The 19,051-nt window shown below is 38.3% G+C and overlaps 1 protein-coding gene across 3 annotated transcripts; it reads right to left on the bottom strand.

Annotated features, from left to right (window-relative positions):
* Nucleotides 1-1,526: 1,526 nt before the first annotated feature.
* Nucleotides 1,527-15,122, bottom strand: ELF5 (E74 like ETS transcription factor 5). Of its 3 annotated transcripts, none has more exons than XM_075152541.1 (6): nucleotides 14,999-15,122; nucleotides 7,821-8,054; nucleotides 5,461-5,511; nucleotides 3,520-3,666; nucleotides 2,282-2,477; nucleotides 1,527-1,668 (listed from the first exon to the last, which is right to left on the bottom strand). In XM_075152541.1, the coding sequence occupies exons 1-6, from the start codon at nucleotides 15,120-15,122 to the stop codon at nucleotides 1,572-1,574; spliced, it is 849 nt and encodes a 282-aa protein (XP_075008642.1). In that variant the 3' UTR covers nucleotides 1,527-1,571. The 3 variants fall into 3 exon arrangements, with proteins under 3 accessions (XP_075008642.1, XP_075008643.1, XP_075008644.1); XM_075152542.1 differs by having other exon boundaries at nucleotides 3,520-3,588; XM_075152543.1 differs by lacking the exon at nucleotides 7,821-8,054 and having other exon boundaries at nucleotides 3,520-3,588.
* Between the last annotated feature and the right edge of the window lie 3,929 nt (nucleotides 15,123-19,051).

Genomic DNA, 19,051 nt, shown 5'->3' with positions numbered 1-19,051 from the left:
TGTGTAGTATGGTACTAACCTAAAATGGTATTGCAGCAGCAGCACTTAATTTGATAATCCCAGTTCTTAAAGCAAATGCTTTCTGTAAAATACAATTGCTATTGCAGACACTGCCACAGTTTTCTGAGTTGCAGAATGAGACTTTTAGGGCCAAGGAACAAAGAAACTCAACAGTGAACTGAGGTTATGTGGAATAACATGCTGCAGAGCCATCCATTGGAAAGCAAGACCAGAGCCCCATCAAAACTCCCTGAATGCCACTTGCGGTAGGCCTAAAATGGTTGATGGATTTACAATTGTTTCTTAAATTCATTATGTGGAAAAAACAATGTCAGTAAAGCTACCGAACAGCTATGATGCTTTCAAAAACCACAACTGAATTTTCATATACCACCTTCCATTCTAACAAGTTTACTTATTGTAAAGTTGTTGTATGGAGCAGCTGAGGGCACTTAATACACATTAGTTTTTGCTGGTATATGTACAACTGTATGTCATAGGCTGCTTTGAAGAATTAAACCTATGTTTGTACAGGTGTGGGCAAAAGCTCTATAAAACCTCTCTACAAATAGTAATTTGCATTTCAAAATTAATATACTTCAGCAAATGCTTGTACCCTTTCCAGAACTTCTTCCAAATGCAAAATTGAATTGAATTCACATCATGAAGGTTAATAGAAGGAAAATTCAAACTTCCATGCATGAGAATTTGTAGAAAGTGAACTTGGATTTCACAGAGTGAATATTTTCCTTCAAAATTCTTTATAATAAAAATTATATGCATTCTGCCAAATAACAGGATTGATATCATGTGATCAATTGCAACTCACCAGTATAGCACAAGGAACAGTGATAAATAATTGCAGTGAACTCTTTTTAGGTTCAAAAAGCCAAATACGTCAAGAATGTACGGACTAATATATTTGCATAGATGGAATTAGTAGCCAAAGGAGGTAGCTGCTTGATAAATAATTGAGAAGAGAGTTTTATTTCTGTGTTAACTATGTTGATTGAACATATTAAATCCAGATAAATAGAGAGGACTGAACAGTTCATTTTGGACAACATACTGATTTCTAGTATATCTAAGAAATGCAATGGTTTAGAGTAGAATGGATCAGAAAAGTGATTTTCTTATGAAATGAAGGAGACTTTTCTGTGTTCTTCTGGGGTATAGAAACCTAACTGGGAAATGTCCCTTAACAATCTCTTTTAAAAGGCAGTGAAATGGGCAGGAATTTAATGCTTCTCAGTGGACATACTGGCTGAGACAGAGAGAAACAGGGAGGTTTTAAATATAAAAATTAATCTTAATCTCTTGAGGAGCAGTAAGGATATTCCTAAAGGTGTATCAGGAGATAGTGCTTGGCAGACAGCACAAAGGGGAAGATAACTCCAAAATTCAATTGCTGTTTTTGTTGCTCTAGTTTGTGTCTTGAAGCAGACTACAGTGCATTAGTCCAGACTGGCAGAGGGGAGAGAAGGAGTGGAAAAACTCTCCTCAAGTGGCCATTGCAGCTGGATTATTCAGGCTGTGGTATGTTTCATGCTGAAAAGGAAGCATGGGGCAGTTCATATCTTGTTCTCTTGCCATCCATGGGCATTCTTTCCAAATTTGTACACCAGCCTTCTGTCCACTCGTTCCAAAATGCCAGTTTTATAATAGTAACTGCAGAGGGAAAAAGAAAAAAAAACAATGGAGAAAGTAGTAGTAGAAGTCACATTAAAGGAGGTCTTTACATGGACTTCATGGCACATGAATCATTGTGTTCTTTACAGTCAGAGTGCTCCTTTCTTTCTGTTAAATTGGTCCTGTGACTTTAAAGAGCTTTACACTTCCCCATGTGCCTTTGAGTATCCTTTCCACTGTTTGAAAGATACAAGAATTATAAAGAAATGTGTTCTTTGGTGGGTTATATTTTTTCCCTAAGATTACTACTGTTCAGAAGAAACCACTAGTGTTACTGCTACAGCAAAAACTGTCATTTTGTGAGGGTCATTTGGCAAACATAGTCTAAAATTCTCAACTGAAGCAAAGTGTGTTAGCTTTGTTGTCATCAGTAGAGTTACAACTCTGTACCGCTTTACATTTACATATTGTTTAGAAACAAAGGAGACCGGTTGCTATCCCATGACCTATAGAAAAAATATGAAGAAAAAAAACAGACACCCTGCCACCCACCCACTCCCCCCACAGTCCTAAGTTTTCAGGATAGTTATGAAAAATGGATGCTGAGGTAGAAGTCAACTGAAATGAGGGGTCCTGCTGCCTGTTAACTCACCGGAGAGCTCTGCTCAATTTTTCATATGTCATTCTGTCATTTTTCTTCCTTTGTCCCCACATCTTTGCCAGAGCTTCTGATTTAACAACTCGAAAAATGCCTTGTCCCCTGTCTTCCCATTCCAAGATGCCACTATTTTCATCAGGGGAAAGGAGCAGATCTCTTACAAATTCCCACAAATGAGAATTCTGCAGGTCTTGAACAGGAAGAAGACAGCTATTTAGTAGATGATTTCTTACTCATGCCAAAGTACTAAGGCAGAATTATATTTATAGTACATTTTGTTATCAGGTTGTCAATCTCACAAAGCAACTGCACTTATCTCAATTTAACTTTCAAATTTTAGTGCATTGCTTCTCTCTCACTGGCTTCAAATTACTTGCTCCAGAAAAAAAGAAATCAGGGTCATGCAAACACCTATGATGCTAGAATCTATATTTTACCCCAGAAACTAGTGAATTTTACTGTCTTGTAAAGTTTATGTCATTCATAGCTTCTGTTCCACTGATCATCAATTACTTCAACATGGTTTTTAGCTTGATTTTTTAAAAACAATTTTCAAGTTCATTTGAAGTGAAAGATTGTAACAAACATTGGCTCGCCTGAAAATGAGACAATAGTATGAGGAGTTGCAAAGCCTATTTCCCAGCATTGCTAGACTTTTCTCTGTTATTTCAATTCAGTTCAAAAGTTAGAGCATCAGATGTACTATAAATAATGGGACTCTACTATAAGAGCTGGTCATATGCAGCAGTTGCCTTAACTTCAGATTAGTTACTAGCGAATCAAGGTGCTGGGAGTTAAATGAATGTTCAGTCCCAACACTGACCACAAGCATTTAAAAATTGTGAGTCAGACCCCCCCAAAGTCCTGAGACCAACATAAGAATAATGACAATTATAAAAATATCTGAGGTTTATTATTTGTTCTTCTGCATTTGGAGCCTTTAAGTTATTTTCAGCTTATGTTTTTCCAGTAACTCTGTCACTAAGCTAGCCAGAAGCACTTTAAAAAGGTAAACAGAAAAGGAAATGTGTCTTTAAGAAAAATGCCAAGTACCTCAAGTCTCATAATATAATCGTGAATGCTGGCAGTACTTAAAAGCCAAACCTCAGTGACATTTTATTTGTTTGTGGTGTCATTAAAGTTTCTTTTGATAACCACATGGAGCTGAAGAATTAAAGCAACATAGCCTGTGTAATCTTAACTCCAGTTTCGAATTTCTGATATGTACTTACTTGTTCTACCATGACTGTGACATTCTTGGCCATTGATGCTACCTGCCCTCATGCATGCCTTCTCACGGGCTGGGACTGAACTGCAGAATAACGTGAGAAGTGAAGAAGGAACTCCTGATTCTGCTGGCAACTTGGTCAAAAGGTCACCTATTCAAATGCCATGCAACATTAAGTCAAAGTGGGACTGTGAGCCACTAACTTTATCTCTTTAATAAAGCTCTAGCACAAAGGTAAACACAAGTGAATAATTAACATGCAACTGTATGGATTGCAGAACAACAAAACATGAAATTTTTGTCAATGCTCTGTTCAAAATACTTGGATTCTGTAGCCATGTGGAATTTGGCGTGGTGTACATGGATGAAATGTACCCCTCCGTAATGCGCAGCCTGAATATTTCTTGGTTTAGTGCTGTGCAGTGCTTCTAAAAATTCAAAAATGCCTCAGCAGACCACATGCTTGCACAAGTGACCAATAGTGTCTGTCTCAATATTGTAGTGGCGCAGAGAGCAATTAGAAGAGGATGATGAATGACTGCAACTGGGAGGATTATCAAAGTCTGCTAACAATGCTTGTATGCAATCATAGAATACTTCGGGTTGGAAGGTACCTCTAGAGGTCATCTAGTCCAACCCCCTGCAATAAGCAGGGACATCTTCGACTAGATGAGGTTGCTCAGAGCCCATCCAACCTGACCTTGAATGTTTCCAGAGGTGGGGCATCTACAACCTCTCTGGGCACCTGTTCCAGTGTTTCACCACTCTAGTGATTACAAAAAAAATTATATCTGCTTGTTACACACCTAGTGAGAAGGGTGATCAGCGAAATCCAGTGAGAGTGATTATAAACTGAAGACCAACATATCCATTTCACTGGAAAAATAGCAGTGGGCTAAAAATAATAAAAATAGGGGAACTTTTGTGAAGATGGGCCGCAGTTTTATATTCTTATATCCCATTGTGTTTATGTTTCTCAGAGCTGACCTCCAAGAATTTATTTTTCTGCATAATATTCGCAAAAAGATAGAAGATAGATAATATTCACAAAAAGATAGAATCATAACATTCACAAAAAGATAGAAGCAAGATGTCTATGTAGATGCAGGGCTATCTGAAGGACTTATGCTTTCAGTTATGAAGGTTTCATAGCATATTCGGAGTCTGCTGCTGGCCCAAAAGAGCATCAGCTAGAATTGATAAGACAATATTCTGGAATATATTTTTTCCTGACTGCTTCTTTTGACTGGAGGCTTTCATGTTAATGAGTTTGTTCAGTATTCCTTTATTGGCTGAAGGGGTTGACCAAGAGAGTATACCACATCGCCTAAATCCTAATGTGGAATGCAGGTAAATCCAGCCAGAAGCACTAATACCCCAGAGCTGATTGAGAGTTATTAGACTATTAGAGCTGGTTGTGGTCAGAACTGAGTGATTACAGAATATTCTGATTGTGCTTAGGCATAGTCAGACACCTGATGTTTTGCTAGCATTACCATTTGCCTCCTCAGCAGATAAATAGCAAGCTCGGCTGTGTTTAGGATCAACAGGATCTGTATTTCTTACTGTATGTTAGTCCACCAGCTGTACCACCTCCCGCAAAAATTCAAAGTATTCTCATGGAAGTGAAGCCATGCTTCTGCCATTTTGGAATAGCAAAAGAACAACTTTGCTCTGCTCAGTGCCTGACTTGCAGACTCAGTGAATGTACAAAGGCTCCTGAGATCCTGCTTCCCTTCAAAATACCAATTCAGAAATGTTTGGATCTCTGCTAATCTTTAGTTCTCTGCATACTGCAGGTATTTCAGGAAAAGCATTAGAGAAGTAAATGGTCTGGATTTTTTTCATTTTTAGAAATTTCTTGAACTGCTAAATATTGCTAATCTTTGAATACAGTGTGTTTCCCATTGAAGGGAGCTTATTACATACAAACAAGTTTACTTACAGTCCTTAAGGGATGGCTTTGTTTCTTCTGCATCAGTAAAAAAGGAAATGCCTAAAAGGGAAAAACATCAGCCAGTGTTCAGTTCTTTTCTTTACAAGAATAACTTCTGAATTGAAATTTAAAGCCAAATCCTGGCCTTTTGCATCATTGCTTGTGAATATAGCTCAGAATAGAAGCTGTAGAAAATGCAGACTATAAAACCATGAAATAATTTTTCAACTTTGCTGCTGCTAAAACGATTTGTCTCTCCCACTACTCTGACTACATCTGTGGGGTTTTCTTTTAACTTTTGGGGTTTTTTCTTATCCTTTGCATTGTTTCTGTATGTCTCTATTCACATGATTCATGTGTATTAAGTTTCCTTTCTCTCTGGTCCCTTTGCATTTGGTTTTTGCTGTCATCTATATCACATTTTCTCTCTCTTTACACTGTGATTAGTCCTTTTTTGTTCAGCACCTTGTCCCTTTAAAACTACTTCTGCAGTCTTCCCTCCCTCCTTCCCCTAAGTAAAAATAATCTCTACTGCTTGAAATCAGATCTTCACAGGGCTGGAACTTGTCTACGTTAGTAGGACAGTATCACCTTTGTAAAGGAGTCATTACATTCACAATATGTAAATAAATGCATTGCACATACAAATCTGCATTCAAGGAACTTAATACCTGTTGTGAGTCTGGCATGCAAAATTGGGAAAAGCTAGAATTAAGCCTGTTTGTGCAGCCATAGTTTGGTCCATTGCTTACGTATGTTGTGGCAAGGTCTTGCATTAGTGGACCACATACTGCCTTTCCTCACAGACCTTATGTAAAGGTGAATATGCATGATCTGTTGTATTTAATTTACTGCCAAGTGTTCAATCTCTGACTATAAAAAGTTAATTTTCTTAATGAGCTTTTCTTCCCAGTTCTATATTCTTTAATTCCCTTAATAACATCCTTATCTCCTGCATTTAATAATCTCCTTCTGAATGGCCTGTCTGACATGATACATGAACACTGGGTGGAAGACAGAGATGGCTGTCAGTACCACAGGAGAGCAATGCCAACCTAAAACACAGGGTTGTTTTGATCTTCCTGCAGCCTCTAGTCTTGCTCACCTCTCCCAGTCTTACCCATCCTATTGACAGCAGTCTCAGTCACTGCACAACCCTACTTCATTTTGATAAGGCTTATCCACATATTTTCCTATGCTCTGCCTTGTCTCCGGTCTTCCCAGTCTCTCAATGCTCCTTTTCCTTTCAGCTTCAGCCTGTCCCCCCCATATTCGCCATGTACCCAGGTTACCCTCCACTGCTGCCTTCTCCCTTTCTGCTCCCTGTGCCTTGCCAGCCACTCTCCCTGCTGGGCAACTGAGAGGTAGGTAGGGGACCAGAGAAGGATGGCTAAGCTCCAGCACATTATGACCGGGCAGCTGCTCACCATTGGGAGCCGCTGGCAGTGTCAGCTGTCACGGGGCCCTCCAGGACCTGCACACGCAAGCTTTCCTCCTTTTCCAGCAGCCCTATGGCTCCAGTTTGGTCAAATACTCCCCTAAGCTGGAGAAGGCTTGAGTCATTGAGGGCTCCAAGCAGCTAAAATGCTCCTCAGTTTCTCATTGCTATGGCACAGGGAAATGACCTTCTGAATTTCCCTGCTTAGTGAAAACTCTTTTGCTCATACCATCACAATGGACCCTGGTAGAATTACCCTAGCTTGGTGTACATGCTAATTAATCTTTGGGAAGTAGTAAATATAGAGAAAAGGTATTTGCAGCAGAGATTTCTCTTCTATTTCACTTAGACAAAACTGTCAATAACTTAGTTTTTGAACCTAATTTCATTTAAGGAGTAATAAATCTTCCAAGACAAGGTTGAAATTAGTGAATTAAAATTGTTTCCATTCAAAAGCATCATTAAACCTACTACTAATGAGGTGGATTATCAGTGCATACTACACTGATAATAACCCCATCAAACAAAACTTCTTGCTTAGTTTTTAAGAAGCAGAGCAACTTTCACTACTTCGAGTTACAGGAATAACAATGTATTATGTCTTTCTATATCCAGTCAGGATGTAAACCTCCCTCAGATTATGCAGGTTGACCAGTTTCAGTAGAAACGCCAAGGAGAGAGCAGTGCTGGGTTCTATTTGGACATTTGACTGGCTCACAGAGACAAACCTGGTTGGCGTGTGATTGTGAGGCCCAAAGTCACATTGAGCTTGTCTTCTGCCTGCCATATTTCTGTGTATTCCTCAACGCAGTATCTAAGCAGCCTCTTCTTCAGCACTCAAGGCTGTGGATTCCACATTTTCTGTTAGCGTGAAATTCACACCAAAAAATGCCATGCTTTTTGTTTTGTGTTTGATTTCTGGAACACTAACCGTGCATCCTGATATTCTGTAAGATGAAATACAAGTATTCACCACAAATGCCTGCAGCATCTAGGAACTCTTCCTGGGTCATGTTGCACAGCTGTAAGCCATTGATATTAAAGTGGGAAAAGGAAATGCAGTTGGCATCTAGTTTGTACTGGTCACAGCAAAACTGCAACCATTCACAGACGTTGTGCTTACTCCAATATTCTGGGTGGATGGATGTCCAGAAAGAATAAGACCCTGCAACACATTTGACAAGAAAGAGGAACATTGCAATGCAAAACTCATGGTGCACTTCATTTTAATAAGCATATTTCAAGCAAAACTAATCCCTCTTCCTTCTTCTGTTATGACTGCAGTCTTCCTTCCTTATTCCTCTAGAACACATCAAGTCCTGCCTTTTGCATTTTTCTGTCTGCCATTGTCACAGCCTTTTGTATTTCAAATATTCATATTGTGTGAGACATTTCAAGAGAAAGCGCTTACAAGTAAAAAAAAACCAAACAACAATGAGCCTTTTAAAATGGCAATTCAAAAAAATTAAAAAAGGTCTGAGTACAGACTTTGTGAGAACTTAGCACTCTGCGATAAAAAGGAGTGATGCATTCCTAGACTAAAATAACCTCGGGTCTTAGATGTGAAAGTGCTCTCATTCAAAGACACCTAGCTACACTCTGTGGCAGGGTAAATACCATTAATTTATTATTATTTTTTGTATAATTCCAGCAAGTTCTTTCACTCCTTTCATCTAAAATATCGTTGTTAATGTCATCGTAGGGAATATTTATTTGTTAGATTAGAAACTGAAAAATTTATTACTCTTGATACACTTATCACTGGAGAAACATTTCTGACAGATAAAAAGAAGCATAAAAGATCTTCTAAGTAAACCTGCCAGGCAATTGTAACCTGAAACTACTTTGCCAATTAAATGCCCAATTTTTTAACAGGCTTCTTTCCTCAGCAATTCAGTTACCAGGAAAATGTGTAGAAATATGTATATATTTACAATAAACATTTTTTTTTTTTTTCTAGAAAAACATATTTTAACTATTACTGATGTTAAATCTAGGCCTGGTATGATAAATTATAAAATTATAAAACTATATGCTACAGCTAACAAGCATAATCTGTGACTCAAACACTTTTTTTCTAGAATCAAAACACAGGCTCCTATTATTGAGGCTCGTTGGGTTTATAGTGATGGGCACACTCTTTAAAAAGCTCTGCTTTTTCTTTCTGTGAGCTGGACTGCTACATGCATGTGAAGCTCTAATCTTGCAGTCTTCTTCTGTTGGCTGTCTGTGCATAGGCAGCTATATTTTTTTGGTGATTGGAAGAATTATAGGCAATGACAAGAATATGTCCTTTCTGTATCTGTTCAGATAATGCTTAGGAAAAACAGAATTCAAGTCTGGATCTTGGAATCATTATTTTCATTCATTCGTTACTCAATATGCTTCTTTTAAGGATGACTAGTAGTTTCTCTCAGGTAAATTCTTAAGCAGTTACAGGAATCCCAGCCTTGAGACATTATTGCTTTAGGAGCTTTAAGGATTCTAAATTGATTTTGAATATATTATCTGTAATTTTTATTATATCACTGGAGTGGCGCAGTTATAGAACAATAAATAGCAATAGAAAGGCAATCAAACATGTGAGTAAGAGTACTATAAAGAAATCAGAAAAGGTTTACTTTATTTTCACATCTCACAGCATCTTACACTTGAATTATATTTCATAGTTTCTTAGCCCAGTCATCCGGTATTTATTATTTCATTTTCAAATGAATCCTGAACATCTGATTTTAGGCATTGCTTGTATGAAATTGTAATTTAAAATAGGTTATGATAGCACTGCAAGCCAAGTGAATTGTATCTGTCGTTTGTTTAGACAGCCAGTTCAGAGTGCAAAATTATGCAAATAGCCTGGATAAGGTTCCATAGTAAAATTAATTCAAAGGGTTCGAAATTGTAACAGAATAACTGAAATATGGATTTTGCATCCTACATGGCTTCTGTAAAGTAATTAATATTTCTAATTATAAGTCCTAACATTTTACAGAGGAATTTGTGGTTGCTTTCATCAATCATTCCCATGCTATAAATATCTTCATATGTATGCACATACAGAATTAATGTAATACTGAATGCTGTGTCTTAAACCCTGAGATGCTATGTGACATCCTAGCAAAGCCAAGAAGTGGGCAGAAGTTCTGGGTCTGACTTTTGGGACCCATACCTTGAGGATATTTGAATCTCAGATTTTATTTAGCTCCTTATTTAAAAGGAAAATGAGATAGGCTTGACATTGGATCAGTTTTATGAGCCCTGCAGACTGCACACACCTGGCTATGTAAGAGTCTGAAGGCTTCCTTGAGGAAGAATGGGAGTGCTGGGAGCACCAGGCTCACAAAGCTTCTGCCAGGAAAAAAAAAGTAGCTTTAAAATTAGGCTTGAGCTCTACAGGAATCTTAACTTAAGAAAAGCAGAAGGCTGGATTGATCCCTTTCTGGACCAAGCATACTTTTTTTTAATCCTCTGCCAATAGCCTCCAGCCCCCCTTAGGAAAACTGGAATATCACCACCTCCCTAGCTAGACTGATTTACTGGCAGAGGGGCCTCCCTGTGGGGCTGGGCATGAATCCATCCCTGTGTTTCACAGGCCGCTCTGTGAGCTGCTGCAGCAAGCCAGCCCAGACCCTTCCACTGTATCTGTGTGCAATATGCAGCCGAGTGACAAGGTCACGGCTTAGTTTTTCTATGTACAAGAGTGTTGGATTGCTCATTTTTTTCTATCTTAAGGCAACATGAAAGAAAAGCAGAACTATTTATTCTGCCATTCCACAGGTACAGTGAATAATCTTGAACTTTGGCCACCAGTCTTGAAACTTTGACTTGATTGTGATAAATATCAGCTTCACTGGCAGTATTTATATTGCCATACAAATGGCACAGCATATTTCTTTCATAGAACAGCACTGATCTGGTCTAGTTTCCTTATTTGCTTTGGCTTTGGAAAGGCTCAGGTTTTTTTTTTTTAATATTCTAGGGCCCTCTGAAGCACTGCTGTATATGGAGCACAAGTCTTATGAGGAGCGGCTGAGGGAACTGGGACTGTTTAGCCTGGAGAAGAGGAGGCTGAGGGTAGACCTCATCGCGCTCTACAACTACCTGAAAGGAGGTTGTAGTGAGGTGGGTGTTGGTCTCTTCTCCCAAGTAATTTGCAATAGGACGAGAGGAAATGGCCTCAAGTTGCGCCAAGGGAAGTTTAGACTGGACATTAGGAGAAATTTCTTTGCTGAAAGAGTGGTCAGGCCTTGGAACAGGCTGCCCAGGGAAGTGGTGGAGTCACCATCCCTGGAAGTATTTAAAAGACGTGTAGATGAGGCGCTTAGGGACATAGTTTAGTGGGCGTGGTGGTGTTGGGTTGATGGTTGGGCTCGATGATCTTAGAGGTCTTTTCCAACTTCAATGATTCTATGATTCTATGATTCTATATGGTGAGCATTTAAAAGGTGCTGATACCAAGACCTTGCTTTTGTATGTGCTCTCGCCTTTTATTTCTCATATCAGAGTTAAGCATTCAGGGAGCTTCCCCGCCTTCTAAATGATAGACGTGACCAAGGTATTATGCCACTGTGGAAGAAAAGATTGGCCAAAGACAAAGGCTCTACGAAGGATTTTCAGGATTTCTTTTAGAGAAAAAGAAAGGGGCAGGTAGAATTTCATACCACCATACAAAAACATAAGGGCAAAAGTTATGTAGTAAGATAAGGCGGGTAGATCCCCCAGTGGCAGGAACATGCCAGAACTGTGCCTAAAACTACAGCCTGAGGGCAGGGAAGGAGGGTACCTGGCAGGATGATGGTGGGCAGCTGAGGATGGAGAAGAAAGCCCAGAATTCAGACCTTGCCCTTTCCACCATTTTAAAGTGATTTCCACTGCCTGTTCAGCTGCATTGACTATCTTATTGTACTTCTTGAGCCTGGGTATTTAAACCCTTTTATGCTGGGCAGTGTCCAGCCCTCAGGGAATGGCATTTGTTGACATAATCTTCCCAGACTGCACCAGAGTTGTTTCAATCAATAGACTTGATACATGTCCCCTAGCTAACGTGACACTGCTGAAATGAGTCTCCTGCCTTGTGGGGGATGTGGTTTTATCAGTGGTGGCACACAAAGCTGTGGAAGGCAGTAAGTCTCAAGCAGGTTCAGGAGCACAGGCCAACTGAAAACTGTCCAGATTTTCCTGGAATACACTGATTTCTGCATGGCATATGTAGGTAAGCTGATATAGTATGTGTGCTTACAACGGGGGAAATACTGCTATCAGACATAACAAAACTGGATGGTCTGTTTATAAGTAGCCCAGTTTTAATACAGGGCAAGCAGATAATTCCTATATAATTTGGCCCTCCTTTTTGTCAGTTGGAAAAGAAATATTTCATTTAGGTATAATGTTTCAATTTTTTGAGATAAAATTTCCATGTATTTTCTGTATTATTTTCCCTTTTTCACCTGGAAAACAAAGAGAAGAAATGAAAATGACACAATATTTTTAGTGTCACAGATGCTAACTTCCTCCACTTTATATTTAAAAAGAAAGATGCCCTCCAGATATAAATCCTGATATATACTGGTTGCAAAATAAAACATTATAATGACCAACATGGGAACTGCAAAGGCAAACTAACCTTTTAGTTCTTCTCATAGGAACATGGGCATGGCTGCACTGTCCCAGACTAAACTCCCTATAAGCCAGGGTCCTGTCTCTGCTCAGGTTTGCTGGAACAATTTTGTATTTTTTGAGAAAATATTGTAGAACTTACTTAAGGCTTGCACATAAAAATGCTAATCTCTTTCTAGCACAGAAGCTAAGCCCAGCGATAGCCTGTAAATTGGTGGTCTTCATCTGTTTCTTTCTAGGCAGTCTTGCCATCTGTTTTTCATCTGGTTAACCTTGAGCTTCCACTTTGTTTCTAGCAGGTAAAAAACAGGTTTTCAAAAGACATAGGGATCACAATCCTTAAGCCTATTATTGTCACCAGAAGAAAGCGTGGGTTGAATGTTATTATGCTGACCTACATTCTTCTCTGGCTTCGGAGCAAAGTAGTTACTTTTCTTCTCAAGGGCGGCTTGCGCAATGCTGGTGGCACTGCAGTAGTGGTTTTATTTGTGTGTGCTAGACATGTTAAATGTATTCCTTGGCTGTGGTGGAAGAAATGATGAGAGAACTCACAGGTTGGTTTAAATTTGATTCAGGAGAGGAATTATTGTAACCATGAAGGACTAAAGCCTAAAAGCATCAAAAATTGAGCAATAGAAAACATGTGGAGGAAGAAACATAGCTCCTATCCTGGTCAGAAAAGGCTAATTATTTCCTCAGCTCAGCTTTGCTTAGCAAGAGGCAGTCTGACCTGATTGTTGCAAAGCTGTGTGTCTTAAGAGCTGAGGGAGCTTTGCACTTAGCTACAAGTGGAGTTCAATTTAACAGAATTGCTGGGTTATAGATGCTGCACCACTACCTGGGTGAATTCAGAGTTGCACAGCTGTGGAGTCAGAGACTTTATAATGTTAACAAGTAGCTGACTGTAGTAAAGCTAGAAATTGTCAAAATGCCTCAGACAGGCTGCTTTGCCTTTGGCAAATGGTGATCTGCTGATCTCAGAATTATTTCAGTTTCAGTGTTGTGGTTTTTGTGTTAGGGTGTTTTTTTGTTTAAAAAAGTGGAAGAAGATTGAATAACAGGCAAATCTATAATAAAATCAAGGCAAAAGAAGAATTGTTCTGACTGATCCAAAATTAACTTTAAATTGAATCACATCAGATATTTAAAAATGCATTTTGAAATTTTAGAACAGAGTACTTTCTGCAATTTCTGTGATTTCAAATGAAATTTAGAATTGTGTTCTAAGTTGGAATGAAAACTAATATTAAAACAATATGATTTTTTTAAAAAATAAAAATTCAATTCCTGCAGGGCTTTACATACAGCAAGAAGATTTATATTCTACCTCATATGTCAAATCTAGCAATATAGAAACAAAACAGTACGTCCTCAGTTGTCATGGATTAGCACCATCAGAATCCATGTGGAAAGTTCTGTACTTTATTACTCAAACTGTGCCTTGGCAGGAAAGGTCTTTTCTGTAAGACCAGCAGTGTTCTCATATAAAAGGACAAAAATAGCTTTGGAAGAGAAAAATATTGCATAAAAACATAATTTTTTCCCAGTTCTCATCAGAAGTTCGGCTCAGTAACATGAGTGACTTGTGCTACCTTTCTTTTCAGCACGTGTTGAATGATTCAGCCTGAGTGCAGAGAAGATTATCAGGACTGTTTAGGAATTTAAACCAATTTAGAAGGGAGAAGATTTCTAAAAGTATACTTACTTAATCTTCTGAACAGGGACCTGGCCTGAAACCAGGACATTTGGAATGAATTCCTTCAAACAGAGTTGGGATCCCCACATGAGTTGCATGGGCTGGTAAAGCGTAGGCTTTCCATATGCACAGTTAGAGGATGGCATGCTTAACATTGCCATGTTGGCAAATTCTGCAGTGGGGAACTCTTGTGTTGTTACAGATGTATTTCTACAGCCATGCAGGTCTCCGGTGGCTTTCAGAACCCTAGTTTTTGCCAGCTTAGTGTGTATTTATCTGGTCACTAATATTCATTACAAAGTTGCAGAGCATTTGAGGAACTGTAAATCTCCCAAATTAAATTACTCTTCCATTACATACCTGAATTTCTGTATTGTGGGAATGTTTTCAGTGACAAATGCTGGATTTCAAGCAGATGGGGTAAACAAAAGGAGTCAAGAATCTGAGACCATAGTTGACCTGCCCCTCTTAATGAGCCATGCTATTCTTTGGAAGTTCCTGCTTGCATTAGGTGTATCACCTTTTCAACTGAGGGGAAAACATCAGTTCAAAACAATGCATAACAGAACTAAAGCCATTACTTGTTACTACTCTTCCTGTGCACCTTTAGCTTGCATGGCAGGTGATATGCTTGAAAAGGTCAGTAAGACTAGAAAATAAAATACATATAATAGAAGGCTCATTAGCAGGTTCAGAACCCATACCTGTTTGCTGCATTATTAGTCTTGAATGAATTAAATTTGGATCACCCTTGAGTTTTTGACATTGTATGGTTTTTTCTATTGAGTCTATCTACATACCTTTCTGATGATCACAGGTGGTATAGTCATCTTTGGTTGTCCCAAATAACGCTGTCCAAGGCATCAGGGGATCACAAACCATGGTGTTTGTCAGAAACATACTCTGAGTTACTGACTCCAGCATCACCTTAAGATATTAATACATTAGTTGAAGATTAAAAGATAATATTAAGGACCAAAATTATTACTACAGGCATTATTCCCTTGCTGTTTATGTATAGATCTATGAGGTACCATTGCCCACCATCACCTAAACTTCAGCTGAAGCTATTGATGATCTTCTGAAAACTGCAGTGAAGAAAGGAACTGAGAAATTCAGGAACAATGTAGCTCATGAATATACCATAGGTAGATTTACAGTAAAAATGATTGTAATGATACATTCATAGGAACTTGATAATGCAGTTTATGCATACAAAAATAAGAGTGAGGAATAAACCATAAAAAAAATTAGAAACAGGTAGATGAGATTAACATCATAAGATTATTACCAATGACATCATTGGTAAAAAATTTTGAGCAAGTTCTCATACAAACATATGAGAAAACATCGTTCTGGCCATAAGGATACTCACTTTGTCCGTAAGACACTGCCACAGATGTCAGCCAGTCCAGAGTGTGAGGAGATTAACGAATTCTGAGAAAAAAATGTGTTTTCAAAAGAGATTAGAAACTGAGAATTTTTGCAGCAAACTGCTTGTACTCTTCAGGGAAGAAGGTTCTTGCACCAAAAATGAGATGACTGAAGAATAAAGTAGTTGAGAACTGGTGATATTTCAGTGAAAGAAATGAGTGGTTGAGGAAAACATTATATGAACTAAAGTAGGTGCAGAAGAAGAGAATTTTTGCCCATCTCTTTCTCTTATACATGTATCACATGTGTACACACACATGGATTTCTCTGTTCTTTGTGAGTAAGACTCATGATACCTGAGACCCTAGACCTCCCACATGAAATTTAGTAGAAATGGTAATGGTTTAGGAGACTTGAAGGAAAGAATTAAGTGGAATTTAAACCAATGGTTCTTTATGTTCTAGTTCATGTCTGTTTTTCTTGTTTGGGAGACACTGGAAATGTTCCACGGGCTAACTGCTGTGAATGCATAAATGCTGTGAATGGACCTGATTGTGACTTTTGCCTTTCAGACTTTACACAAAACTGCTCAAGCCAGTGTTGGCTCTTTTCTTCAGGCCTAAGCTGCTTCTGCCTTTCATAACTAATTCCAGCTTGGGTAATTTCTAGCAGAAAGACACCTGAGATGGTTAGTAGGATAATATGATCTTAAAGATCAATGTGTGGTCTAAAATTATTACAAAGTCAAAAATTGGCCAAATACCTGTGTATATTGAGGAAATGTGAAGGATTCAGAAGGTTTCATAGATAGCTTGCAGAATTGAAAGAAAACTTTGATCTTAGTCTAAATAAAGCAATGATGAGATATGTAACATGGAAATATTTGGGAAACTCCTGATATCCTTTGATATACTGGAATTCATATATAGGGCAAGGTAATATTTCAAGAACATCACATTTCCCCCTAATCATACCATTATGAATGGAACATATGAGAATACAAACTATTAATCATTTTAGTCACTATGGTCAGAAAGTCTTTTCTCTATGCATTTCTGCCAAAGGATTTAGTGTAGAATACCTCATACATGTATATGTCTGTAATTGTGCTTTTGGATGAACACTGAATATTCAGTGAGCAATATCAACTTTTACAGAATTCATACAAAGTGATCCATATGAATCTACCAAGTCCTGTCTCAGGTAGAAGAGGATTACCAGAATTAAGTTTTGGTGGTGGTCCCAATCAGTTTTTTTAATTCCTCTGACTGAGTGGCCCAGACAGAGAAATGTTCCCTATGTCACATCTATTTACAAACAATTTAGAAAGTCAAAACAGTGGCATTTTTATCAGTTCTGAGTTGCTGCAGAATGTAATCCAAATCTAAATAAGTACAAAAGGCTTATTTTTTTTTTTTTCTGCAGTTGCTTTAATGCTTAATTCCAATACTTTAATGAGATGATGCTGGCTTACTGTGCACAGAATTCTGAAGTTCACAGGGCCAGGTAGAAAGAGGTCAACCATTCTTTACTACAATGCAAGTGCATTGACCTAAGTATCTCTGAAAAACAACACATTAGAGACCTACTCATGCTTACTATCTATGCAAAAGAAAATAATTGTTTACCACAAAGGAAAAACAATTTTGGTCCTCTTGAAATAAATGTGATTTTTTTTCAACAGAAGAACTTCACCACTCGTTAATCACCAAGGGGTGGCAGAACAGAGACATGCAGAAGAATTACATAGAAAGTCACAGAAGAACAGGGAGAGCTACAAGTCACTGACAACCCACTTCTATGACAGGACATGGCCAGAGATGTACCTACATCTCTGTAGTAGATGATCCCAGTTAGCACCTCTGAAAAAGGTAGAGACCTCCAGGACATGCGTGGTGACAATGATCTTCCCAACCACCCCCTCCTCAGCCAGCATACTCCTGTTCCTGTAACAGTCATCCCCCAGCATAATGAGCAGCCCACTGTGAGTATACCCTGGTGCCAACTCAGTGGGCAGAAATAAACTGCTGAAAGCCAATTGCCATTTTGGAGAGAATAGAATATCTCCACAGATCATTGGAGACACACGTTTTAAGAATGATTGTGAAGATAACCTGTTCAATGTATCTCCCCCACTCTGTATACCTGCCTCCCTATGTGTAAGATTTCACACAGGTAAATGTCTGGAATGAAATCCCAGTCCTACTCAAGATAGAGAGAATTTTCGCATCAGATTCATCAAGGACAGAATTTCACAGTTTATTTCTACTGTCTGTCAGCAGAAAATAATTTCTATCTGACAAATTTCACAAATATAAGAATTACTTCTTACTAGAAATGCAAATGAAAAAACGTGAGAGGAAGGTGAGCTCACATTCTCTTTATAGAACAAAAAATTTCTCTGTTGACCTTGTTTAGGCTAGTGCTTTTAGAGAAAAAAACAAAATCATTAGGAAATACTCATGGCTTAGATAAAAGAATATGTTACCTTGCAGGATTATAATCCTTCCTCCATCAGGGTAAGATTTAGCTAGAAAAGTAAGAAGTTATTCGTATTTGCATCATTGCTATCTGAATAGTAATGACAGATTAGTAGATTTAATGCCTTGCTTGTGAATTTTCATGATGATTTTTTTTGAATGTGGAAAGTAGATTTGCTCAAAGTAAAATGATACCTGGGAAGATGGATGAAGTGTTACAAGCAAAGACATGTGTGAAATAAAGCCAAAGCCATTGGATTTGGAAAAATTCAGAACTAGGCACATGCTTGATTTTGTAGTTTATTGTGAGGAAAACTTACTTCTCCAAGCTGGGAAACTAACTTTGTGAAGGGGAATGGCAGCCTCAGTCCCTGCTGATGACAAGACCTGGACTTGCAGATGTGGGGCAAAGCTGCCAGGTTCAAATTCTACCAACAGGCTTGACGACATGCTGTGACAGGCAGCAAAAGCCATTTGGGAAGAAATAATCCTGTTTTACGCATATACAGTTTATACTGCTGCTCCCATATAGAGCTATGGATGTTCCAGAAAAGAATGCTAATTATTAATATCATTAGCAAAGATAATCTCTTTTCAAATATTTTATGCAACCATGATATTGGTTTGGGTCACATCAAATATTATTTCACTATCAGCTGGTTCTGCTTATGTACACAAACATATCTGCTTAAATAAACTTTGAGGACATAGAAAGGGGAAGAGACAGGATGTTTTTTTCAACAACAGGAGAGCTTTACAGCTCTTGGTTGTACTTCAGTCGGTGCTGGGTTTGAAGAAGCTACTAATTAGCTGTCATATTACTAACAATCTCTTTTGATTTAGTGAGATAGGCCTAGATTGTTAATTTATTAAAAAGTATTTATTGGGGCTCATGCTTCTCTCTGCCATTAATTCATTAAACCAAAGTCAATTGTTTATCATTGAGAAAACTGGTGATGCACAAATGAGAATGGCAGGCAGTACATCAGTCGGGTGCCT

This window comes from Calonectris borealis, chromosome 5 (genome assembly GCF_964195595.1).
Source record: "Calonectris borealis chromosome 5, bCalBor7.hap1.2, whole genome shotgun sequence".
In the NCBI taxonomy this organism is placed as follows: Eukaryota; Metazoa; Chordata; class Aves; order Procellariiformes; family Procellariidae; genus Calonectris; species Calonectris borealis.
Note: the sequence above shows the minus strand (reverse complement) of the source record. Positions and strands in the feature narration are given on the sequence as shown.